Source organism: Marasmius oreades, chromosome 7 (genome assembly GCF_018924745.1).
Source record: "Marasmius oreades isolate 03SP1 chromosome 7, whole genome shotgun sequence".
NCBI classification, from domain to species: Eukaryota; Fungi; Basidiomycota; class Agaricomycetes; order Agaricales; family Marasmiaceae; genus Marasmius; species Marasmius oreades.
Window position 1 is genome coordinate 1,512,862 of NC_057329.1, and position 22,607 is coordinate 1,535,468.

The 22,607-nt window shown below is 47.4% G+C and overlaps 9 protein-coding genes across 9 annotated transcripts; 4 read left to right on the plus strand and 5 right to left on the minus strand.

The window, feature by feature from the left end:
• Positions 1-17: 17 nt before the first annotated feature.
• E1B28_011214 (uncharacterized protein) lies at positions 18-3,331 on the minus strand. The gene is made up of 23 exons (XM_043156226.1): positions 3,026-3,331; positions 2,912-2,973; positions 2,843-2,850; positions 2,769-2,779; positions 2,692-2,714; positions 2,613-2,633; positions 2,472-2,560; positions 2,369-2,413; positions 2,187-2,320; positions 1,913-2,130; positions 1,761-1,859; positions 1,568-1,698; positions 1,482-1,512; positions 1,300-1,425; positions 1,149-1,238; positions 1,042-1,095; positions 966-973; positions 867-911; positions 708-811; positions 637-652; positions 522-583; positions 425-463; positions 18-364 (listed from the first exon to the last, which is right to left on the minus strand). Exons 1-23 carry the CDS (start codon positions 3,083-3,085, stop codon positions 203-205), a joined length of 1,638 nt encoding a protein of 545 aa, XP_043006011.1. The 5' UTR covers positions 3,086-3,331; the 3' UTR covers positions 18-202.
• A 1,090-nt stretch (positions 3,332-4,421) lies between these two features.
• On the minus strand, positions 4,422-4,930 carry E1B28_011215 (uncharacterized protein; the record flags this gene model as incomplete). The annotated part of the gene is made up of 5 exons (XM_043156227.1): positions 4,422-4,509; positions 4,571-4,659; positions 4,712-4,741; positions 4,795-4,812; positions 4,877-4,930. The coding sequence occupies 5 exons, from the start codon at positions 4,928-4,930 to the stop codon at positions 4,422-4,424; spliced, it is 279 nt and encodes a 92-aa protein (XP_043006012.1).
• Positions 4,931-5,554: 624 nt separating this feature from the next.
• On the minus strand, positions 5,555-8,125 carry E1B28_011216 (uncharacterized protein; the record flags this gene model as incomplete). The annotated part of the gene is made up of 5 exons (XM_043156228.1): positions 5,555-5,932; positions 5,987-6,492; positions 6,551-6,994; positions 7,050-7,910; positions 7,969-8,125. 5 exons carry the CDS (start codon positions 8,123-8,125, stop codon positions 5,555-5,557), a joined length of 2,346 nt encoding a protein of 781 aa, XP_043006013.1.
• Positions 8,126-8,183: 58 nt separating this feature from the next.
• MCA1 (Ca(2+)-dependent cysteine protease) lies at positions 8,184-11,206 on the plus strand. The gene is made up of 25 exons (XM_043156229.1): positions 8,184-8,329; positions 8,394-8,402; positions 8,456-8,530; positions 8,592-8,627; positions 8,679-8,696; positions 8,747-8,779; positions 8,835-8,966; positions 9,024-9,049; positions 9,101-9,228; positions 9,289-9,370; positions 9,431-9,516; positions 9,569-9,629; positions 9,683-9,745; positions 9,806-9,816; positions 9,873-9,908; positions 9,962-10,024; positions 10,074-10,098; positions 10,158-10,171; positions 10,229-10,429; positions 10,480-10,560; positions 10,615-10,633; positions 10,691-10,736; positions 10,795-10,831; positions 10,887-10,907; positions 10,964-11,206. The coding sequence occupies exons 1-25, from the start codon at positions 8,301-8,303 to the stop codon at positions 10,988-10,990; spliced, it is 1,359 nt and encodes a 452-aa protein (XP_043006014.1). The 5' UTR covers positions 8,184-8,300; the 3' UTR covers positions 10,991-11,206.
• A 98-nt stretch (positions 11,207-11,304) lies between these two features.
• E1B28_011218 (uncharacterized protein) lies at positions 11,305-13,774 on the minus strand. The gene is made up of 10 exons (XM_043156230.1): positions 13,435-13,774; positions 13,031-13,379; positions 12,888-12,970; positions 12,668-12,834; positions 12,428-12,606; positions 12,354-12,373; positions 12,023-12,300; positions 11,935-11,953; positions 11,602-11,877; positions 11,305-11,535 (listed from the first exon to the last, which is right to left on the minus strand). Exons 1-10 carry the CDS (start codon positions 13,693-13,695, stop codon positions 11,446-11,448), a joined length of 1,722 nt encoding a protein of 573 aa, XP_043006015.1. The 5' UTR covers positions 13,696-13,774; the 3' UTR covers positions 11,305-11,445.
• Positions 13,775-15,430: 1,656 nt separating this feature from the next.
• Positions 15,431-17,045, minus strand: E1B28_011219 (uncharacterized protein; the record flags this gene model as incomplete). Its single annotated transcript, XM_043156231.1, has 3 exons — positions 15,431-15,769; positions 15,892-16,005; positions 16,059-17,045. The coding sequence occupies 3 exons, from the start codon at positions 17,043-17,045 to the stop codon at positions 15,431-15,433; spliced, it is 1,440 nt and encodes a 479-aa protein (XP_043006016.1).
• Positions 17,046-17,715: 670 nt separating this feature from the next.
• Positions 17,716-18,491, plus strand: E1B28_011220 (uncharacterized protein; the record flags this gene model as incomplete). Its single annotated transcript, XM_043156232.1, has 4 exons — positions 17,716-17,832; positions 17,897-17,920; positions 17,973-18,125; positions 18,180-18,491. 4 exons carry the CDS (start codon positions 17,716-17,718, stop codon positions 18,489-18,491), a joined length of 606 nt encoding a protein of 201 aa, XP_043006017.1.
• Positions 18,492-18,668: 177 nt separating this feature from the next.
• E1B28_011221 (uncharacterized protein) lies at positions 18,669-20,217 on the plus strand (the record flags this gene model as incomplete). Its single annotated transcript, XM_043156233.1, has 5 exons — positions 18,669-18,852; positions 18,914-18,974; positions 19,028-19,726; positions 19,783-19,972; positions 20,029-20,217. 5 exons carry the CDS (start codon positions 18,669-18,671, stop codon positions 20,215-20,217), a joined length of 1,323 nt encoding a protein of 440 aa, XP_043006018.1.
• Positions 20,218-20,681: 464 nt separating this feature from the next.
• E1B28_011222 (uncharacterized protein) lies at positions 20,682-22,530 on the plus strand (the record flags this gene model as incomplete). Its single annotated transcript, XM_043156234.1, has 7 exons — positions 20,682-20,733; positions 20,793-20,880; positions 20,935-21,235; positions 21,292-21,448; positions 21,503-21,940; positions 21,998-22,112; positions 22,170-22,530. The coding sequence occupies 7 exons, from the start codon at positions 20,682-20,684 to the stop codon at positions 22,528-22,530; spliced, it is 1,512 nt and encodes a 503-aa protein (XP_043006019.1).
• Positions 22,531-22,607: the final 77 nt, after the last annotated feature.

A 22,607-nucleotide genomic window follows, 5' to 3' on the forward strand; every position in this document is an offset into this window, starting at 1 on the left:
ATTTCACTATAAAGGATCCCCCCTCGTCAAATTCGGGCCAGAGGTCCATTCATGCTCATGTGGGCAATTCATGACTGACATCTGCCCTAGATTACTTAAATTAGGACGAGAAAAAAAAACAGTCTTCATAGGCTACAATCGTAAACGTGAAATGAAACTGATCGAAACTCGAGATCCGCACTACGAAATGAAGGTTCTCGATTCAAGCTTTCTCAAGGGACCCTTTATCCTCCTCCACATTCTGAACAAGTCCCAGGCGTGCATTGATGGTATCGAGGCGTTGTTGATCTTCACGCGCGAGCCCAGTGTTACCACCGAATACCTCTTCCATTTCCTCGAGGGAGACACCTTTGGTTTCCGGAACCTAAGGCAATTAGTGTTAAGGGAACCTTGTCACAATTCGGGAGGGGGATGATAGGCTCACGAAGAAGAGAATGAATAGACCCCCAAGCAAAGAAAAGGCCTAGTGCGAACGGAAATTCATGAATACGGACACGGTGACCGTTCGTTATAGAACATACCCCAAAAAATATAAAGGTACCGTATCTGATATTCTTGATCATGGATGGTGTTACTTGACCAACTATACGGGTGATATGTTTGAATGACATGCAGGCTGGTGATATAACGACATACCGATGAAGTTGTTCATCTGCGGGTTAATATATAATCAGGTATCAATAGTGGACGTGATCGTTTGAACCTACCCAGTTTGACGAAGCAGCGATGGATAGCCCCTTCCCTCTGACACTCAAAGGATAAATTTCCGCCACAATGATCCACGCACAAGGTCCCCAACTGTAGCCGAAACCTATTTGTGTGCATCAACATGAGAATGGGACGCATCAAAAAGAGAGCGAGTTTACCAATAGCGAATAGCCAAACCAGAGCACACGCAACCCAACCCGCAGCTAGAATAACAATGAATTATGATCGAATAGGAGCATGCCAACTCGCGGACTCACCGACGTGGCTAGCCAAAATAGTCGTGGACGTTTTAATAATTGTGGAATCTTAAAGATATGAAGAGTACGGCCGTACCTGTCCCAAGACTTTTCAAAGCTACCACTTAGCGCCGCAATAATGAAGTGACAACTGAAATTCGGGTCAGTACTAACGTCAGTCAGAAGGAAGTTATGGATCCTTACGCAGCCATGAGGAATGCACCGGAGACTAAAACTGGTTTACGTCCAAGTTGGTCGACCCAAATTACAGCCGGGATCGTGGCCAGGAACATTCTAAACACGCCGTTGAAGATTCGTAATGGTCAAAGTGTGTGTGTGTGTGTCTGAGACTTACGCAATACCAACGACTCCAGTCGCTAGGAGTGATATTGTAGTACCGGTCAACCCGAGAGACTGGAATATCGATGGCGCATAGTAAAGAACGGCATTGACACCCGTCCATTGTTGGAAAAACATGGTTCTATAGCCTATTCTGAATACCAAGTTCACGAATGGCGAGGTAGCTTTGAAACTCACAAGGACCCGACTGCAATTCGCCAGAACAAAGCTAAACAACCGCGCAGTGAGTAGAAGAAAAAGTGTATTCGAGTCGAACGACTGACCCTTATTAGTGATGAGACTGAGATATCCATGAAGGCCGAGTTTAAAGTTTGAAGCGAAGGTGCCATCCTGGTATTGAGGAAATCGAGCTTCCGAAGTTTCTTTTTCGAAAAGATGTTGTGCTTTGATCTCCCTATTCATAGGCAGGTGATTATTGTGTCAGGGCAGATTCTTTGACATAAAGTCCAGACGCACAAAAATTCGATTTGGACCAATTCGTTGTCAGGTGGAAGGCGGCGAGCCTTGGAAAGAACGACAAGAGCTTCGTCTTCCCGTCCTTGATTGACAAGCCACCTGGATGCTCGGGTTAGTAGGAGGAAGGTCTGGTAAGAGGACTAGCAACCGACCTAGGGGAAAAGGGCATGAACAAGATTCCAGCTCCAAGTACGACGGCAGGAACGAGCTGGAGAGCCAAAGGAATTCTCCAAGCGGCTTCGTGCTGCGTGTCTCCGGTTCCGCCGATGAAGTTTGTTCCATAATCTATCCAGAATGAGATCATGATCCCGAACGTGATAGCGAGTTGTTGAAGGGCAACAAGACTCCCTCTCACTTCGGGAGGCGCAAGCTACAAAATAGAAGTTGTTGTGTAACCATGATCGGAGCCACATTACTTGCACACACCTCTGCATTGTAGAGAGGAACACACATGCTGAGAGAACCAACGCCGAGACCGGTTACAAAACGGCCACCGTAAATAGAATCGGCAGCTTTTGCAGTGGTCTGAACAATCACTCCAACGCAAAAGACGACAACGGCTATGGTCGTGATAAGCTAAAAGCCTGACTACGATGAAGGGTACGGACCTAAGAAGATGGTGTACTTCCGCGATAACTTGTCGGCCAGATAACCTGCATATTACCAATACATGAGCAAGCCAGTGTTAAAGTGCCTGTGTGTGATACCGACCGGTGAGAAGAACTCCAAACCACGCCCCCAATTCAAGTATGGCAACAAGCCAACCTTTCTTGCTGTCATTCGTTGCGGCATCTCCCATCCTGATCGACCATAATCAACGTGATAGTGATAAACTAAAAGAAAGTGACGGACCTGTTGACGAACGATTTCATGCTGAAATGGGCGATACATATCGTGAATTTTTTAGTGGACAAAGACATCGATGGCTTACGGGAGTACCCCAGAAAACACACCCTAGAAAGAACACATTTGAGTAACGACGATAAAACAAAGGACTCGAACACTCGCCTGGTTATAACCTGAACGGAGAGATATGTCGTCAACCATTCAGCTGTTTGCAAATGACTACATTTTTGGCTAACCGTAAAGTCTAAGAGCCGCCTTGCTATCAGCGCACAATTCAAGACCACGAAATAAATTTCCAAACGTACAATCCACCCAGTGAAGCAAATACAGCAGTGACAAAGACCCTGCGGTTTTTTACCAATCCCGACTGTGGGTGGGGAGTTGAGCGGTCGAAAATATACAAGGAAAATCGATCCTACCCATCCTGACTGCCCTGCCAAAGCTTTTCGACGATCGGTAGTCACAGTTAGAGGAGCCATAGTGAAGGTTGGAGCGGGAAAGGGAAAGCCACTGATGGGGCTTTATCTGCTACTGGCCAGTGGCAGTCAGGTGGTTGCGCTCATTTTTTTAAATCTGAACGCGAGAAGCGGGTACAGTTGATCCCCAATTACTCCGCGCGACGGTTAGCGCGGTCATCCCCAAACCTGTGGGGTTGCCGTTTCTCCTTTGATCAAGGGTGTTTCAGAGCTGGAGTCTGGAGAACGAGGCGACGCGTCGGATTCGAAGGTACTGACGGGTCTCGTGCTCGACCACGGGCGGCAGCTAAAGCGGGATTTACTAATAAAATGTTCCTGTAACAAGGTACCAATGGGTTTAAGCTTAAACAAGGCCGCCGATGGGAAAACTATGCCTTCCGAGGTATTCCCGTATAATGTCATGCCACGAGCTTCCTACTTGTGAGCGGAGCTTCTCAAATGACCATGAAGGTCTCTTTACCGTCTCTGATATTCTCAAGCATGGTCCTGCATTGATATAATAAAATCGGCAATCGGGCGATTGCTTTTGTAGCTACGATGGCGCGAGTGGTGCCGGGATGTATCATGTATACGTCCAAGGAACTTTTGGCAGGTAAGTATTTGGTGAGGCTAGTACCGGAGCAGGCGGAAGATTAAGTACCTTGCGTGGGCTGTACTTATCTTCAATATGACTTGTAGTCGGTGCTTTTATACAGAGTAATAGTCGCGCGTCAAAAAGGTGTTCCAAAACATGCAGTTAGTAGATAAAACGGGGGAGAAAATTTACCAACGAACACTTACACTGACGTTAGATTAGAAGTAAAAGGGATATCGGACGCGGACGACGTTAAAGTAGGAGTTGACGCAAAGTACGCTCTTGCATAGATCTGCACCCCCGGGCGCTTTCAGCCCGTTCTACTTTCCATGTATTGCCGACAACACCGACTCATTCATGCAAGTTTAAATCTTTGAGATCCCCCGTTCCCCTATCATGGCAGCAGTAACCCTGAAGCTTGCGATTCAGCCGGTCATCGGGGTTTTGCTCAATGCCCAATACCGCCGGACGCAAAAGCGGAGGAGCTTTACAGTGAAAAGTCGTTGATGATCGGGAGGACACTCGATGCAAGACACCATGTAGCCGGGTTATAAGCCCGCTGTATAAAGTAGGGCATGTGCGTTATAAAGCTATAAATAACTGTATAGGATTATAACGCACATTCCCCTTAATTACAGGCTGTGCTTATAAGTGCTTTACATGGTCTCCTCACAAGTCAGTATATGTCATTGGGCTTGGTTGTTCTTCTATCATAACCGGTATGTTACACGATTTCTAGACCAAGATTTCTGCGGAAGGGCTGGATTACTCTTCGGACTTCTCCTCGTTCAGTCTGCCCTGCACATTGCAGTCCCAGTGAGGGTCTCGAGTTGGATTGTTGCGAGTGATTGTGCTGAGAGCATGTTTGGGGTATTGAGAACACAAATTCGCAAGCATCTAGACAAATTACAAACCTCATAGCTGTGAAAAGAGGCTCTATGCTTTGCCGCAGAGCCTGCACTTCTTCGATGGCTGCGTCGAGCTTGTTGAAGAAAGCAGTTTGCTGTTGATGTGGCTCAGTTTGCAGAAAAAGAAGCACAATGAACAACACTTGCCTCCCTTTTGTCCTCTTCTGTCCTCTTCATCTGCAAGGAAACATTTCCAATTGGAGCTCTGGAACAAAGGTGAGGAAACCCACAAGCATATTAGTGAGCAACTGGTGGACAGCATCATTTGTCAGGTAAGTGATCTAGTGACTCTGATTCAATTGGCCAGCTTACCTCAAGATCGAAGTCCACCATATCTTCTTCTAGCGATTTGGTGGTGGTGGTCATATTGGTGAATCGTGACGCTGTGACGCTAAGCCGTGCCTTTTAGCTCCTACTTCCTTCATACGTGGATACATGCCTTTCAACCTGAATAGTCAGAGACAAGGATATCACTCGCTGCACGAAAACGAGGGCGAAACGATGCCCTGCTAGATCTAGAACACCGGATGAAACCGGAACAATGCCAACGTGTTGAACACTACTCTAGATCGTTCTGGTTCGTTCTACTTTCTATGTATTGCCGACAACACCGACTCATTCATGCAAGTTTAAACCTTTGAGATCCCCCGTTCCCCTGTCATCGCAGCAGTAACCCTGAAGCTTGCGATTCAGCCGGTCATCGGGGTTTTGCTTAATGCCCAATACCGCCGGACGCAAAAGCGGAGGAGCTTTACAGTGAAAAGTCGTTGATGATCGGGAGGACACTCGATGAATATTGACGGTCGGCCCTCTAATGTGCTGAATGATCCATTGAAGTTCCTAAAACCCCGTCGACGAGCCATGCTCCGACAACTATCTGTGTTCAAGAACGTTATTTCTCGACCTCCGCATGGATTTTGCGCTGCTCTGACAGGACTATTTGAATATAAAGTACAGTGCATGATCCGGAGATGTACTGTACTGCCATGATCATGATTTGCCCTTTCTGCCTTTGACCGAATCCTTCAAAGACTTTTTTCCAACTACCGTGACACCCTTCCCACTCTTCACAACACTCTTCAGTGCCTCCTCTTTCTGTTTCTTAACACTACCACCCTTCTTTGCCTTTGCATATTTGTCTAAGCTCTTGTCAAGCGCGTTTCGACTCTTCTGCTTCGCTTTGCGTTCCTTCCGACGCAACGCTTGTTTCTCCGCAGGCGTCATTTCGCTCTTGGAGCGAAGATCAGACACTTTTGGTGCAAACACCTCCTCTGGCGCAAGCATAGTCGAAACTGATTGAGTTGTGGGAAGAGCTGATTCTAGTGTGGCAGTGGAGACGTTGGAGACGGTAGATATCGTCGCTTTGGGCTAAAACACAAACTAGTTAGCAGTGTTCATTCACTATCGTCCTCAAATACACACCTGTTTCGGTGTATAATGAGCGTTACACAAAGCGTCGAGTTTACCACAAATCCCTTCCCAAAGTTTTTCAATCTCCTCGTGTTCCTTCTTGAGTTTTCCGTCGCGATCTTCGCCCGCCACACCACCGGTTTGCGTGGCAACATAGTCATCTTCGTATATTTGAGCAAGGGATTGTTTTGACTTGCTGCCGTTCAGTTCGAAAGAGCGAGAAGGAAGGAATGGTTTGTCTTCAAACGGCCGTATTCTGACAACGTCGTCAAAGCGTCCTTCGCGAATCCGTGCTTTTATCCTTTCCTCGAGGCCCTGAACAACTTCTTCTGTAATAACTGGGACTGGTTTCTGAACGCGTTCAAACTCGAGGTCTTCCTCAAGCAGGGAGTTTTGAGGACGTGAACGAGAATCAGCTTCTCCCAAGAGTGTCCAATCCTTCTGGCCGACGTTCTCAGCTTCGAGCTCAGATATTTGCTCTTTGAGCGCAGCCATACGCTTCTCGTGCGTCGACAAATCTGCAGGAAAAAAATTATTAGATTTCCCGGTAGAAAAAGCAGAGGCAAGGAAAGGCACCTCTTTGCGAGTCAGGCTCTTCTTCGGCGAAGAGGTCGTCTTTCAGTCGCTCAATAGTGTCTCGAGGATTATCTTCCTCATCCTCATCCTCCATCTCGTCATCTTCATCACTTTCACCACCATCGTCCTGATCGTCCAAACCACTATCTTCATCCTCCTCGTCCTCTTCTGCATCTATGCCTTGAAATTCCCCGAAGCTGTCCTCTTCCAAATCAGTACCACCAAAGCCATCAAATTCACCACCGTCCTCGTCCTCGTCCTCGTTCTCTTCCTGATCCATATACATTTCTGAAGTTGGACGATTCTTTCCTGTGGCCTTAATCGGCCTCACCCGCACTTCGTCGTGGAACCGCACGGAACCGACCTTCTTCGGGGGATCTGGATGTTTGGGACCCGCTCTATAACTTCTGGCAGGAGCCTTGAAAAAGTCGGCAAAATATAGATCTTTTCATCAAAGGTCAGTAGTCAATTGGTGCCGACGTAAACAAACGGAACTGACTGCTAGCATCGTTCTCTAGATCCTCTTCATCAAACGCCACCGCTTCGAAATCATCGATCGGCGCAAACAGATCGACCGAGCCTTCTTCGTCAGAGCTTTCGTCCTCGTCATCGTTCAACCGACCTGATGAGGCTCTTTTAGCTTCGGCACGTTCTGTCTCTGCATTGAACGCGTCTAAATCGAAGAAACCATCGTCAAGTTCCTGGTGTGCCGGAGATTTTGGTTTCGCTTTCTTTCCTTGGGATTCTGGGATGCGCCGAGAGCGTGATATTATGTCGAGCATCGTTTTTGGTTCATCTTCTTCCTCATCTTCCTCTGACGAAGAATCTCGCAGTGCAACTCTTCCATCTCCCTCCCTTTCAGCGCTTCCATCTCCTTCATCATCATCATCATCTTCTTCTTCTTCTTCTTCTTCGTCAGAACCTTGACTTGATAAGAACTTCCCTAACGCATCCTCCAGCCCCAACGCTCCGAAGTCCACGCGTTCACCTTTTTGTACTCGTTCTAGAGCTTCTATTAATCTTACTTCTGTCTCTTCATCAAGGTCCTCTTCATCGTCATCTTCACTCATCGCTGGACCTTCATCACCGCTCTCTGGTTGCTCAGACTCCAAAATATAGTCGAGGATGCCACATATGTTCTTTGCCTTTAAATCTAGCTGTGACCAGACCTGATCTTCAGCCATGTCATCCACAAACAAAGAACTGAGAGGGGTTGGTTCGAATTTAATTTGGGGAGGCGGGGGGCTAGGGTTTCGTTTGCGTTTCCGCGTTTGCGACCGCGTCTGTGGTGCTTGTGAAGGAGAAATAGAGGCCAGGAAACCATCCAAATGTTCTTTTGCTTGACTTTCTGATTGAACAGCTATATTGTGTACAATGTTCAGGAGGATGGAACGCGGGTAAAGGTAAGGGAAACGCACAAAGGTCGAATATGAATTTGGTAGCTCTGAGGGCAGCATTTTTCAAGTCGTCGTCTCCAGCACCAAGACATTCTGGTTTGCTGTCTATCAAGAGAGAAAGCTGGGAGAGTTCTGGAATTAGGATGTCCTGGCTTGCCCTTGTCTCTGTTGCTGCCATGATGAAGGGAATTTTTTAGGAAAATGAAGTGTGAGAAATTGATCGGAGACCTGTGCCTTCCGGCAGCTGCCAACTATCACAGTCACTGCCTTGAAATCCTCATCTCATAAAGGCTGCGCACGTATTAACGAGCTCGTTTCCTTTCTCTTCCATCTCGAAAATCAGTCGAACGACAATGTGGAATAATAACTCAGGACCTCCCCCGTTAGTCAACGTTTGATTTTTGCTTTAGTTCTTGCTCATAACCGATGCGTTGCTACTCGGTCAGTTTCCCAACGTGAGTGTGCGAGTTCGTGTAAGCCACAAGTTTGCTGAAGAAGATATCGATAGTGCTCAAAGAGGGTACCAACCTGGCTACGCTCCATCTTACGGTCCACCAGCCGGCCATCCATCTCCACCACATGGGTAGGTTGTTCTCCTTTTTCTAGCCGAGCACATCCTGTTCACAGAGAATCGCTCTATCTAGTTATGGACCTCCTCCTGGACCTCCTCCTTCCTCGGGGTAAGGTTACCAGTCTTCTCACACTGAAATTTATTAACACTCCGCCCATAGCTACCCAGGAAGCGGGCAGTGAGTTTACTTGAATCAAGTTGCCAAGGAACTTTCTCAAACATTAGTAGCTACGGACCGCCCCCAGGACCTCCACCACCTGGGTCAGTATTTGAAAACCTTACAACGTTTTACAATGACCAAGTTAGTTCTTTTCAGCTACGGTGCACCTTTAGGTCCACCCCCTGGCCCCCCTCCAATCCAAAGGAACTCTTACCCCGGGCAACAATACCACCAGACTCACCACCAGACTCACGGTGGTGGAGGTGGAGGTGGAGGATATCCCGGACAGTGCGTTATCATTCGTCTGAATCCAATCATATCGCTCACCTTTGTCCACTATCACAGGAACTACGCGCAACAGTTCCACCCGCGTACGCTCAGAATCTAAAAGTCAATCATCAATTCTCTGATCTCCACGATAGATGGTCCTCCGCCTAGACCCCCTACCCAGCAGCAACACTACGGACCCCACTTCCAAGGCCCAAACCACGAAGATCACCAACCTTACTTCCAGTACTCTCAGTGTAACGGAAAGAAAAAAGCTCTCTGCGTTAGCTTCATGATTTGATATAAACAGCTAGTTATTCAAGCTGACCGTTGGCGTTTGTAGATCGGTATCAATTACATCGGTCGTTCGGGAGAGTTGAGTGGTTGTATCAACGACGCGCAGAACATGTCTCGTTTCCTTTGCAGTACGCTCGCAACTCCTATCATCTCCTCGGTGCCAGCTCAAATTATTATTGTTTTCCCAGCTCATTTCGGATACAAGAAAGAAGATATTGTCATGCTCACCGATGATGCACCCAATCCCCGCCAACGACCTACCGGACAGAATATCGTGAGCCTGCAGTGGTTACAGTTCGTTTGGAAGTCATCAAACATCCTTGTAGATCCAAGCAATGCAATGGCTGGTCAGGGGAGCCGCTCCCAATGATTCTCTATTCTTCCATTGTAAGTAGTATAACCTTCTAGAGTCATCTCAACGATCAAACTCTTTGTGGCAGATTCTGGCCATGGTGGTCAAACAAAGGACCTGGACGGCGATGAAGAGGACGGTTCTGATGAAGGCTAGTGGGATAAACTACATTCCGAATGAATTTAAGCTGACTTGCGGTGTGTTTCAATAGTCATCTATCCTGTAAGCTCGTGTTCTTGCCATTGTTGTGGCTATTGCTGAACTCTCACCGGGTGCAGCTCGACCATGAAGCGAACGGCCACATTGTCGATGATGTAAGGGTTTGGCTTACAGGCTATCAGTGTTCATTACTGACGTTCCTTTCTAGATAATTCATGATATTCTGGTGAAACCTCTTCCGCCAGGGTGTAGGTTGACGGCCATTTTTGACGTAGGTGATTCAACTTATATTCTATACGCGTACTTACGATACGTCTCAGTCTTGTCACTCTGGATCTGCTATGGGTTAGTCGTTGTACACCGAGAATCCGAAAGACTGCTAACGTTACCCTGGTCGACAATAGATCTTCCATACATTGTACGTTCTTTACCAGGCAATAACGCCACTCATCGTTTGCCTGACGAATTTGTCCAGTACTCGACCGAAGGTAAAATCAAGGAGCCCAATCTGGCTGCCGAAGCTGGTCAAGGTTTACTCTCGGCTGTGACATCTTACGCTCGCGGTGATATGAGTGGTGTGATGACATCAGCTATGGGTCTCCTCAAGTCCGCCACCGGCCAAAACCAGAAGGCCCAGAAGAAGGCTCGCGAGACGAAGACGAGTCCTGCCGACTGTGTAGGTCAATCTTTTGTTCCTTGAGAATAGGATTAATCGGTTGATCGTAGATCTCCTTGAGTGGGTGTAAAGACTCTCAAACGAGTGCTGACACTGTTGAGGCTGGCAGTGCTACTGGTGCGATGAGTTATGTAAGTGATATTTCTTGTGGATTTTGGTCGAGACGGTGTTCACCTTTATGACAGGCTTTCATCACAACTCTTTGTAAGGGCTCAGTCCTCCGGATAACGACCAATGTTGACACTATTCTCTTTGTCGCAGCTACCAATCCCCAGCAAAGCTACATGGAACTCCTGAACAACATCAGGTCTTGCCAGCCTTGATTTCTCCCAGCATCCGCGATCTTACTGACCTGTTCTTAATAGGGATATCCTTCGAAGCAAGTACAGCCAGAAACCTCAGGTAAGGTGTGGTTCAAAAACGGTGTGTAACTAGCACTAATCTAAAATTCTTCCAGTTGTCGTCTTCGCACCCAATCGTGAGTGTTCGAAGCGTATGCCTTTAAGACTCAGATATTGACATCTTGGCTTGCAGGATACGAGCATCATGTTTATCTGCTAAGTAAATCGCAGATGGTCGGTATGCTGTATTATGGTAAAACGCTTGTAACAGGATTCGGAATAAATGACTGCACTTTCACTGATTCACTGCACTTCCCTCAAAGCGGTCGCGCAACGCAACAATGGCGTAACGAGAATAGCTGGGAGGTAGTCATGTTTGTAGTTTCGTCTTCGATGGCGCGTTTTGTGGAGTTGTGATACAAGAAAATCGTCGGCCTGATATCATTCTCGCCGGTTCACCAGTTCCAACGACGACAGATTCGACAGGGTTTGATACTTGGTCCTCCGAATCGTGTCGTGTCGTCAACATCAAAGTGTCAGCGATTCTAGCCTCCCTTCCCCAAATCGCCGGTGAATATACAAAGCCTAAGTACAAGATCATGGCAATCAAGCTAGTTTGTGCCGAGGTACAGAATCCCGAAGCAACCAAAAATTGAAAGCTGGATGGAGGTCAATTTAGAGCTTCCCTTTCATTTTCTTCAACCGTTGGTCATAAAGATCAACCAGGACACGACGCAAAACTTTCCCCGTCGGTGATTTGGGAATCTAAAGACCAAAAGGAAAAGAGAATGAGAAAAGAGTCAACCCCAGTGTTTACTCCGCTCGACCTACCTCCTCTACGACCTCAAATCCTCCACGTAACCATTTGTATTTACTCAAATTCTGGTGGTGCCACTCTTCTAGTGCTTTGATGACAGTGGGTGCACCCTTCGCCTTGCCAACCTTACTCAGAACAATCCAGGCCCTCGGAACTTTCTCGTCGGAGGTCCGTCCATGTCCTTGAACTCCAGCAACGGTAACATCTTCAATCAATTTATCAGGTTGAGTAAGCAGGACCTCCTCTATCTCGACAGGGGAAACCTGTGTTCCTGATACTTTGAGAGTGTCCTAAATACGTATACATATTGATTTTAAGGCGGTCCGATAAGATAGAGAAACACTAACCTTTGCCCTATCAGCGAAGCTACAAGTGCGAAATAGTGAGTAGATGATCAAAAATCAGAGGGGGGGTAAACCCCAATTTAAAACGTACAAAAAGTTGCCCTCAGCATCAGCCCTAAACATATCTCCCGTCCTTAGCCATCCATTGACGAAAGCTTCTTGGTTGGCTTTCTCATTGTTCCAGTAGCCTTTACAGACATTGAACCCCTTCAAGTACAGTTCACCAACCTCGTTTGTATTAGCATCAGAACCATCTTCTCGCACTATCCGTGCTTCCATACCAGGAAGCAATATACCCGCGCATCCGGGATAGCGCTTCGCTTTCCCCTCGAAAAGACCAGGGAATGGTTGGATTAGAGCGGCGATTGTCTAAGGGAAAGTGGTCAGTATCAAAGGGTGTCCCCTACCTCGAAGGACCTTACGCATTCCGATAATCCGTAACCTGTACGGATTGAATCAGGAAGGAGATGGATCGTTCACAGAACCGCTGACATACCTTCACCCAAGGGTACATTGTTAACGAAGGAGGAAAATTGACTAGCGAGTTCTGGAACAAGATGAGCCGCCCCGCAACCAACAGTGGTCACTGAACTCAAATTGGTCTTGGGAAATTTGGGGTGGTTTACGAGTTGATGAACAACTGAAGGTATCAAATTGAGAGTCGTGATGCGATACCTATGCCATAAATTTGATGACTTGAAGCTCGAGGTGCTAAAGTATGAAATACAGAACCCACTTTGGTACGACCTTCAAAGCCACCTCAAGGTTCCATTTGGAGAGTATGACAACCGTAGAGGGAGCCAAAATGTTTCTGAAGCAGAAAGCGTGAAGACCATAGCTATGATGGAAAGGTAAGAAGCCCAGGCTGATGGGGATACCCTCAGGAGTAGAGGGCGTCGGAGGCTGCAGATGAATGATCTCAACTGTTGAACAAGCAGAAAAGATCGACAACTTGCCTGCTCAACTTTCATTCTTTCCTGGGCAACAATGATCAGCTGTGATACTGAGTATATTAGATTCCCGTGTGTGATCATGACAGCTAGATTGAACGTAATTTTCAGAATGAGTTGAGTACCAAAAAGTGGTGGAAGACATTAACCCTTCGGTGGTCCACTAGTGCCGCTAGAGAAGACGAGATACGCGAGTGTATCCGTCGTGGCAGGACGTGGAGAAAGTATCGGGATATTGGCTTTCTGGACACGCTCCACCATATTATCAAGACCTTGGTACTTCTTGACATTTCGTCCAATGATATAAATCCTCTCCGCAGGAAGATTGACGTCCTTCGCAACCGCGAGCGCAGCCCGCAGGTATTCGGGCTGAACAAATAGTCGCGTGATCTTCGAGAGGCGGAAGGCATGCAAGAGCTCAAAGTGCGTCGAGTATGCCGGGATCAACGAAAACGGAATAGCTAATGCCAGTAGAGCGTGGACGACGACGGGGTAGTCCTGTCAGCAGTTGACGTTTAGTATGAATACTAGTCGTGATGAAAGGAAAAAGTACCATCGAATTCTCGCTCATGATGCCAATGATGTCCCCGACTTCAAAACCTAAACCTCCTTCCAAGATCGGCATACCCAACGCAGAGATACTAGCCTTTACTTTCGCCACAAATCCCTTGTAGGTTTGCCTCTTGTCTGTAGCAGCATCAATGTAATAGGTAAAGTCGGGCCAATCTACCTGTTCTGGACGATTGAAGAAGACATGGTGGATGTTGACGTCGGGAGGAGGAGGTGGGACAGTAAATGGGGATTTATGAAGCATGGATCAGGAAAGGGACGGGGTCTGTTAGAATTTCTTGGGCGTGTTATGTACATTGTATACCCATCGATGTACCAATGCTCGGGAAAGTTGATACCAAGTTTGCCGGTTCCATTGATCATGTGGTCATGGTCGGCCCTACAGGACCCTGCCTTCCGTGATTTATTCTCGATTTCTAAACCGGGCCTATAAGCGAGCTTCTCAGACTCGTCTCCCATACTTATCTCATGTTCACTTACGTTCGCAGCGGTTTGTTGAAAATCATCGTCGGGCTTCTCGGCAAAACCTATCTTCCGACGCCCTCTCTTTGCTTGGGATAATTTCCATCACTCATTATGTATATACTTGTCACTCTAGCCGCCGATCTGGCTTTACCAGCGTCCCGAGTATCTCAGTATATCCATTTGACCTGGGCTCTTTAGAAAGGTGCGTTCTGGGAAAACAAAACTGGTTAGGGAAGACGACAAGATTTGGCAGAAAAACGTCAGCTTACTGAAGTGTAGTTGGGCGGCCATGATGAACGAAGTCTACGGCGAAAGAGAGCGTGTTGTATAACCTCACCACTGGTGGCGAATTGTATAAAGCACGGATGCTGTCCTAGACAGCCTACATCCCTTCGGCGTTCGCAATGGGTTTAAGCTCTTCCTCCACAGCACCTCGCTGGATGGCCGAGATAACAGATGCCCTCAAAAAGTTTCCTCGAGCCATAGATCAAGTCTCGTATTTAGGATCATGGATGCCTTACGACTGACGACGGTTTAACTTTAGTTTCTTGCACTCCGTTCGCATATCTTCTGAGAGTTGTTTCAACTGGAACGTCAATCTAAGTTCTCGTGACGTCCACGGGTGGCAGAACTCCCAAAGTAGAATGTGTACCGCATGTCCAGGTCCATTGGCATATCGAAAGGACAAGGGAACGGTCTCGCAGCGCCACTCTCGAGAGCAAGGAATGCGACGAAGACAATCTAAAGACTCCATGATACTTGATTTCAATTGGGAGTCTAAATACATGTGTCGAGAGCCTCAGCGCAAGCATGACAGCAAGCTGGTGTGAACCTAGGACTCTCTCGAAGGTGGAGAAGAGGAGCCGAAATCATGGCCCGAGTGTGGTTGATGAACAACAAAATGAAGACGGCGGCGAAATCTCTGAGGACAAGCGGAAGATGATTATTTGCGGGACGGCTGTTTCGAGATCTACTTTGGTCGTGATAGACCCGGTAGAGGTGGATAATCTGAACTGCGCGCAGGCATCGGTTTGTGAAGACCGCAAGCGGTACATGGACAGAGCGGGAGATTGCCGCTTGATTTAGTGCTGGTATCAACGCTGTTTCAACTCGAGCGCCTTGAGGTTGGAGCACTGGCAGAACTTGGTTGGTGTTGTTGGACACCAAATCGAATCCCATTCCGATGGTCTGCATTGAATCTGAATAAGATGTGATGCTGGAATAGATCAAGGAATTACATAAAGCTGCTATCTGAATGTTTGCCTCGCCAGATTAATAGAGCGGGGTTGGAGGTGTCTGCTGTTTGGTGGGGGTGGGTGCCATGGTGCCGAGTCTTCTGGGTAGAGGGACTTCAGGACCCTTGGTTCGTGGAGCCAGATAAAAGTTTGAAAAAGAGTGTGGTACATAATATTCGCGTCGGCGGCGTCCCATACACATTTGTGTTTCCACACCGTCCCTTTGTACAAATAGTCGTCCTGACCATGCCACTGAGACATGGAAGCTGGTCGTGTGGCTCAACAGCTTCCAGTCAAGTTGGCTACTTTCTGGCCATCGTAAGATGAAATGTAAGGGAACATGTTTCTAGCTTTCACAACCCTCTTGTCTTTACCCCTCGGAACGACAGGGATCAAAGCGAATACAGGATCCCAGTCATCCGGCTCGCCATAACGTTTCCACACAAGCTCTGGATCAAACTCGACGGTGCCTCGTCTACCTAACAGGACGTGAAGCAGACCAAAGTAATTCCCAATATGATTGTGCTCGTCTGGCTCCCATGTTTGCGTCGTCGATGCAAAGTCGATAAGGACAGCATGATCGAGTTTGGTGGTCGGATTGGTGTGGAGGATTACTTGCTTGTGATGCCAGTCGCGTTGGGAAAGTCAGCAACGTCCAGGACGCGGGCTCCGTGGCGACAACTTTGGATCTGGAAAGAGATTTTCACGTGGTCATGAGACAGTGAATGGCTGAGTCGTACCATCTTGATTTGCCTATCAGGGGGCAACCCCCGTGTAAAACTGGAGTCGAGCATCCATCCTTCGACGTATTCCATGAGAAGACCGTACAAGATGGTTCCGTCAGGTAGCGTAAACTGTCAAAGGAGTAAACAAGTAGTCTCTTGCGCGTGAAGAGGCAGCATATTACCTGGTGAGTACCGTAGAACCAAGGAATGACAGTTCCTTGTACAGGACGAAGTTTGTCGTAAGCAAATGCTTCATTGAGAGCGTGTCTCTCAGCATATACGACTCGATCAAACCATCGAGGAAGAAGGTCGTCATTGAGCTCCTCGCCTTCGTCGGGACTTTGCAGCTGCTGGAATCGATCATCGAACAATTTCAGACAGAGGGGCGATACTGACACGGGAACGCCGTCGATTGAGGTGATTCGACAACGATAAACGGTGCAGATCCCGTGCGGTGAGCCTTCTGCCACAATATCTTGGATCTCGAGTATGAAGGATTTGCTCCGCTTAAACGATTCGGCGACTCTAGCAGTCACAAATGGCGATTCGCGTTGCGTTGCCTCAAGGTGTGCCGCTGTATCCGATGGAATTTCAGAGGCGTCGAAAGGATAGAGGGGCCGAACATCAGGAACGAAACAACAACCGACTTGATTCGTTTTAGCAGTGAGTATGTCAGTGGGGTGAGCGACAACTTTGGAAAGTCTTTTAGAAACGTGTTCGTGCCAACGAAAGAATTGGAGCGCTCTTGCGCGATCTCGAACCAAGGTTGCCATATCAAAGTCAGAATGACGGTGGTGAGTTGCGAAAACCTCCTCATCTGCATGTGGAGGTTGATGCGGGTCTTGCGGAGGTCCCTGCGGAAGGACAAGGTCCTCATCTATATCTATATCTGGCGCATAAATGGGGATAAATAGCCAAGGGGGAACATCATGGAATAGATACGCGGTGGCTAGGACCCTGAGAGCCAAAGAGGGTCGACTCGTCGATACCCTTTCAAAGGTAGGTTCAGGGCGGTTCCGTGTGGTAGGGAAGAAAATGGCGATATCCTTCGAGTTTGTAACGATTATGGTAGCTGACGACGAGTGTTCCAGCGCTAGGGAAAGAGCAACTTCGACGTGGGAAGAGATTTGTCCGTTGGAATGGAATAGATTGTCTGACTGCCAGAGCATGGGTGTCAAATCATATTTTACCAAAACAACAAATCTCTCTTACAACAGGCAAAATTATCGGAGGTGTTAGCCCCCAGACTTTGAAATCTTCAGCTGCGAATGTAACCCCACAGACAGCTAGCGAATGGAGGGCCAAGTGTAAATATAAAAAGGGGTAAAGTAGACGCACAATGACCAAAATCGACGTTTATGCACTCCACGGGCGTTTTTAAACAGCGTGAGGAGTGTAATTGGTTGAAAATGCCTGGTATGGGCCGTAGTAGCGTCATCAAATATTCGCTTGGTGTGAGACTACTGAATAATACATCGTTAGCCCAAGTAGTGATTGTAAGGTGTACGTACTTGAAGACTAGATTCTTCTACCGGCCAGGATATTTTTCGTTTATGAAGAGATCCAAGCGTGCATTGGAGTTTTCGAAGCACTCCGGTGAGTGTCCTGTCGCCAGCTTTCCACTGCGGCGAGGGGGAAGTCTTCGAAGTTAGACTCGGCGGCAGAACTGACCAAACTGGTGGAGGTGGAGGAGCCTTGTCAAAGATTTGAATAGGGCGTCTCAGTGCCGTTGAGCACATTCGAAGAGTGAACATGGGAGACGAGATTAGGGGTAAGTTGAGCACGTGGTCGATCTCGTTTTATGTACTCACGGAACGCGATCTTTGAATCGACGCAACGATGTCCAACAAAACCTATTCAGCATTGTTCTATGGCACACTCATGCATCCTCGGGTGTTGCATAGAGTGATTGGGGTAGATGGAAAACAACTCCAGATCGCACCTGCAGTATTGTCTGTACGACACAATCAGTTCTGTCTTTAAAGGATACCGTTACACTCAATTACCGTATATCATCCAGGACTTCACTCGTCATAAAGTAAAAGTAAAGACACCAATCTATTGCGCGGTTTTCCGTCAATCTTGATTGTCATTAGCAAGAAGAATACCCTGGGATCATACCTTATCAAACCGCACGATCAGCAGAACTTGTACCAGAACTCTCTCGCGATGAAAAGTGTGTGCGAGGCTGCCTGGTCACTGGCTTGACAGAACGAGATATCATGTTCTTGGATGTATTCGAGGGGTCTGTGAGTACTGCTGCTGCTAAGCGACAGTTGGGATCACGTTCTGATAGTCCACAGGAATATCGTCGAACCACAGTCAAAGTATACCCTCTAGAACCGCTTCTCGACATGACTGTCTATTCAAAAAAGGACGATGAATCACTGGTGCCCTCTTCTCCACCTCCTATACCAACCGAACTCGGTGACCCTATTGAAGCGGAGACATATATTTACCTCGAACCGTCTCGCTTGGAGCCCGAACTCTGGTCTTTTGAAGAATTTGTGGAGCAGAACGCCCGGAAATGGTACGGTACGGATGCTCGAGCTCGAGAGGACCTCGTAGAGGTAGATCGTCTACGTGCGGAAATTCTTGCTCTTGCACGAGCTTAAGTAGATAAATATGTATGCTACACCATGCACCATGTATATCCATGCATATCATGCCAACGGTATCACGACAGCCCGAGCACGTGGCTGCGGGTAAGTACGTTACGAGCAAGACCTCCACCATGAACACCTTCAACAGTTTCAGTTAAGCCGAAAGCGATGCCACTCTGTAATTCCCTCATGTCCCCCGCCTTTCGAAAGCCCATAGCTTATACAATTCTCACCGTTTTCATCCTATTTTTCGTTGTTTCTGGATTCAATTCACATATACCAACTACCTTGTCGAATTTCAAGGCCAGCGGATTACCAGATTTCAGCAAATATGTCGACCTGGTGAATCTCTCGCGAGAGGAATTTCCAATCGGTATAGTGTCCGGTAACTAACGGCAATGGAACTTGTTCACTCATTCATCCTCTGAATATAGAAGACGAAGGGAAGCGAGTCATTCTTGTTGGGGATATACACGGTCGATATGACGATTTACAGTACGTATCAAACACTTACCAGGACTTGACCTCGCTGACCACTAAAAATAAAGGCGACTGCTGCAGAAAGTATCGTATAATCCAGCTTCGGACGTCATCCTCAGCGTGGGAGACACCGTTGCAAAGGGGTCACACAATGGATCTATGCAAGTTTTACGCTTCTTGACTTCCAACAACATAACCGCCGTTCGCGGAAACCATGATCAGAAAGTCATCGAGTGGCGGACATGGCAACAATGGATCCACTCCATGGACGGAGGAGAACGATGGCTTCAATCTACGAAGGCAAAATGGCTCGCGCATAAAGGCCGGGAGGATAGGGACATCCACGAATGGATATCACAACAAGCAAAGTACGATAAGTCCAACCGAAAATGGTGGGAGAAGATTCCTAAGGGTTGGAAACTTTTCGGAGACCACTACGAAATTGCTTCAGAAATGTCAGACGAGGAGTACCGATATATGGTTTCACGACCGCTCAGAATTCATATTCCGTCCGCCCACACATTTGTTGTTCACGCTGGGATTCTTTCCTCCAACCCCAAACGCGATCCTTGGGATAAGCGTCAACCACTGGCTACCCTTCCGACCCTCCCCAAAATCTCCGATTTTGAGAACGAAGCATCGTTTGACCAGACTTCTGTAATACGACGCCTACAAGAGCTTGCAATCCTGCAAAAAGTTCCACAAAACCTCGACCCGTGGGTCACACTCAACATGCGTGGTGTGAAGAAGGGAGGCGATATCACAAGGTATTCATCGCATTATCTTCCTTCCTTTACGCCTTTTTTCACGCATAATTATACAGGGGCCAAGGGGGCACACCGTGGGCAGAGCTTTACAGTGAGGATATGAACCGATGCAGAGGTTTCTCTAGCGAAACCTCCGCTCAAAAGAAAACTTCTTTTCCTTGTCGACCTGCATCTGTGATTTATGGCCATGCAGCTGCACGAGGTTTAGATATTAAACGTTGGACACTTGGAATAGACAGCGGCTGCGTGAGCGATTACGTTTCCGAGATCCATTATTCACTGATCGAGTTATTTCTCTCAAGGTGTACAAGCGTCGTCTGACCGCACTTGTTCTAGGCGGTAAATACGCATCCAATAGCTTCGATGACGACGAGGACAGTGAGGACGAAGATGAAGAGGGCGTCTTTGACGTAGAAGGGAATAGAGTCAAGTCCACAGTCAAATTTGGAGATGACGGAAAGGGAAAGCTGTTTAGTGTTTCGTGTCATTGAGTCTGCTCAGGTTTATTGGCCATCATCCGACTTTCTTGCTATGCGTTAGACGGAACATAGGAGCCGCCAACCATATCACTACTCCACTAATGTACGATAGGTTTCAAATTTGTATATTTCTATAGCTTCTGTCAGTAATATTTCTTTCCATGCATTCGCAGTTGGTCGAACTAGATTTTTGAACCGGGACTTTTTTTGTATCAATTTATTGTGCCGGGACCTTAACTCTGTGCGCGGATGGTGAATTTCAATTTGAATATTTCCCGCTAACACCTCTTATGTATGTATCACGAAATTTTCTTTGAAGATTACATACTGGCCAGGCTCCGAATCTTACCTGTTTCAATACTTGGCGAAGAATATTTATTCCACTTGATGACCTCGAAGTAATTTTCATCTGTGCTACATACCGCGACACCTTCATCGAACAAGTCAGTGGGCTTCGATCTTTTCCCACAACCATCATGTCCGAGTCTTGTGGAAACCCCTCCAGCCAAACGGATGCTTTAATGGATCGTACGTGTCCATATGACATCTTCAGATACACGACTATACTGACTTACACTTGTGTTTAGGAAGGCCCAAGTTTGATAGAAACAAGCTCTGCATCAAGTGCAAAACCAACACAGGAAACGTTGTCATCCGCCATGCTGTTTATTGCAAGTGCGATTACTTGTGTCATTGACGGCTCTTCTTAACTTACTCAACTCGAATTAGAGAATGCTTTCCTTCGATGGTGGTCGTCAAAGTCAAACGATCGCTAGATCCATACATCAATGCAACATCCGATGTTCCTCGTCGAAAGGCGCTCAGAGCGTCAGGGAACTTGCTCATTGCGTTCTCTGGAGGCCTGGGCTCTACCGTCGCCTTGGATCTGATTTCGAAGATATACTTTCCCGACGCACAAAACAAACTTAATGGAGAGCATCCTAGAGGTGGAAAGTCGCATCCTCGTAATAAACGGGTCTGGGATAAGGGAACGGCGTGTTACGTAGAGATATGCAATGCGTTTCCTGGTGTAGGAGTTCACCTTGCAACTCCTCTTCATCAAATTGATTCATGATCACAATACAGATGGAAGACAAAACAGCTGAAATTCGCGACGTGGTGGAGAGTTATCGATACCTCGAATTCACCCCCCTTCGGCTAGAAGATGCCTTTGACAAGCAGTGGTGGAAGAAAGTGGGCGGTAATCCAGGTAGAGATATTGGTATAGACCTCAACAATGAAGGTTCGTTTTATTTCGTCGAATTTTAGACACTAATGATGTTGAGTCACGGCACAGAGCTTCTAATCTCTGAGCTTTCAAGTGAAGACTCTAATCCGGTTCAACGACTCCGTTCCTATATATCCGCCCTTCCCACTCTCACTGCTGTACACAGCGCGATACAGAACCTCATAAGACTTCTGTTGTTGCATACGGCACGGGTATCTGAATCATCCCATTTGTTACTCGGCACAAACTTGACCTCCCTTTCGATATCCTTGATTTCATCGATATCTCAGGGCGGTGGGTTCGCCGTCAAGGAAGAGTCGTTTGAGGAATGGTCGACAGGTTGGACAAAGGACGGTGCGTCAACGCCTGCAGTTATTCGCGTGAATCGACCTCTTCAAGACGTCACGTTGAAGGAATGTGCTGTCTGGGTTTGGTGGAATAATTTGAGAGTAGTTGGACGTGACAGATCCCTTGGCGGGAGGCAGGGTATCGGCGCCCTGACCAGAGGTATGCCCGTACCTTCTTACACTTGCAAGAAGTTGACCTTTGAAATCTAAACTAAAGATTTCATCGTTGGACTAGAGCGAGATTATCCATCGACAGTATCTGCGATTGCTCGAACGTGTTCAAAGCTAGCACCCAAATTCCTTGCCGACGGAACTTGTGCATTATGTCAACGGTAAGCTCGCGGTACTTGCTTACCTTTTACGTGGTGTTCAGTTTACCCTCTCTCCAGGCCTCTGCAACGCGGTATCCAGGAGTGGAAGGCGCGAATCTCGATTAGAACAATCGCAGACGATCAGGAGCCCTCTAGGAACACTTCAGCCGAGACGTCTTTGGCACCATATCTATGCTATGCTTGTCACACGACATTGACCAGTCGAAGCAGTCGCAGCGCCCCTACATCGACATCTACTTTTCCTCTTCCTCTCTGGGTCCATTCGCATCTTCGCCCTGGCTGTGACGCGCAGATCGACGGAAACGGTCGAGATGAAGTTGGGATGAATTCACTTGCTAATGATTCTGAAGCTTGGGAACGGCGAAAGGTGGATCGTGAAGGGATGAAGAGTGCCATATCAGACTTTCTGCTTGAATAACAGAGTTGCACCAGTATTTGCGTAGACAAGCATGTAATTCAAGACTCAGTATGCTCGCATGTACTATTGATACCTGG

What these genes read in the sequence shown, in the direction of transcription:
- E1B28_011214 (XM_043156226.1), bottom strand. Translation starts at nt 3,085, where the DNA reads ATGGCTCCTCTAACTGTGACTACCGATCGTCGAAAAGCTTTGGCAGGG. An exon ending in GAAGTACACCATCTTCTTAG is followed by an intron (nt 2,321 to 2,368) that starts GTCCGTACCCTT and finishes TCACGACCATAG; the next exon opens with CCGTTGTCGTCTTTTGCGTT. An exon ending in CGAATTGCAGTCGGGTCCTT is followed by an intron (nt 1,426 to 1,481) that starts GTGAGTTTCAAA and finishes AATAGGCTATAG; the next exon opens with AACCATGTTTTTCCAACAAT.
- E1B28_011218 (XM_043156230.1), bottom strand. Translation starts at nt 13,695, where the DNA reads ATGCTTCATAAATCCCCATTTACTGTCCCACCTCCTCCTCCCGACGTC. An exon ending in TCATGAGCGAGAATTCGATG is followed by an intron (nt 13,380 to 13,434) that starts GTACTTTTTCCT and finishes AACTGCTGACAG; the next exon opens with GACTACCCCGTCGTCGTCCA. An exon ending in GCTTTGAAGGTCGTACCAAA is followed by an intron (nt 12,607 to 12,667) that starts GTGGGTTCTGTA and finishes TTTATGGCATAG; the next exon opens with GTATCGCATCACGACTCTCA.
- MCA1 (XM_043156229.1), top strand. Translation starts at nt 8,301, where the DNA reads ATGTGGAATAATAACTCAGGACCTCCCCC. An exon ending in AGTACAGCCAGAAACCTCAG is followed by an intron (nt 10,832 to 10,886) that starts GTAAGGTGTGGT and finishes AAATTCTTCCAG; the next exon opens with TTGTCGTCTTCGCACCCAAT. An exon ending in TGTCGTCTTCGCACCCAATC is followed by an intron (nt 10,908 to 10,963) that starts GTGAGTGTTCGA and finishes CTTGGCTTGCAG; the next exon opens with GATACGAGCATCATGTTTAT.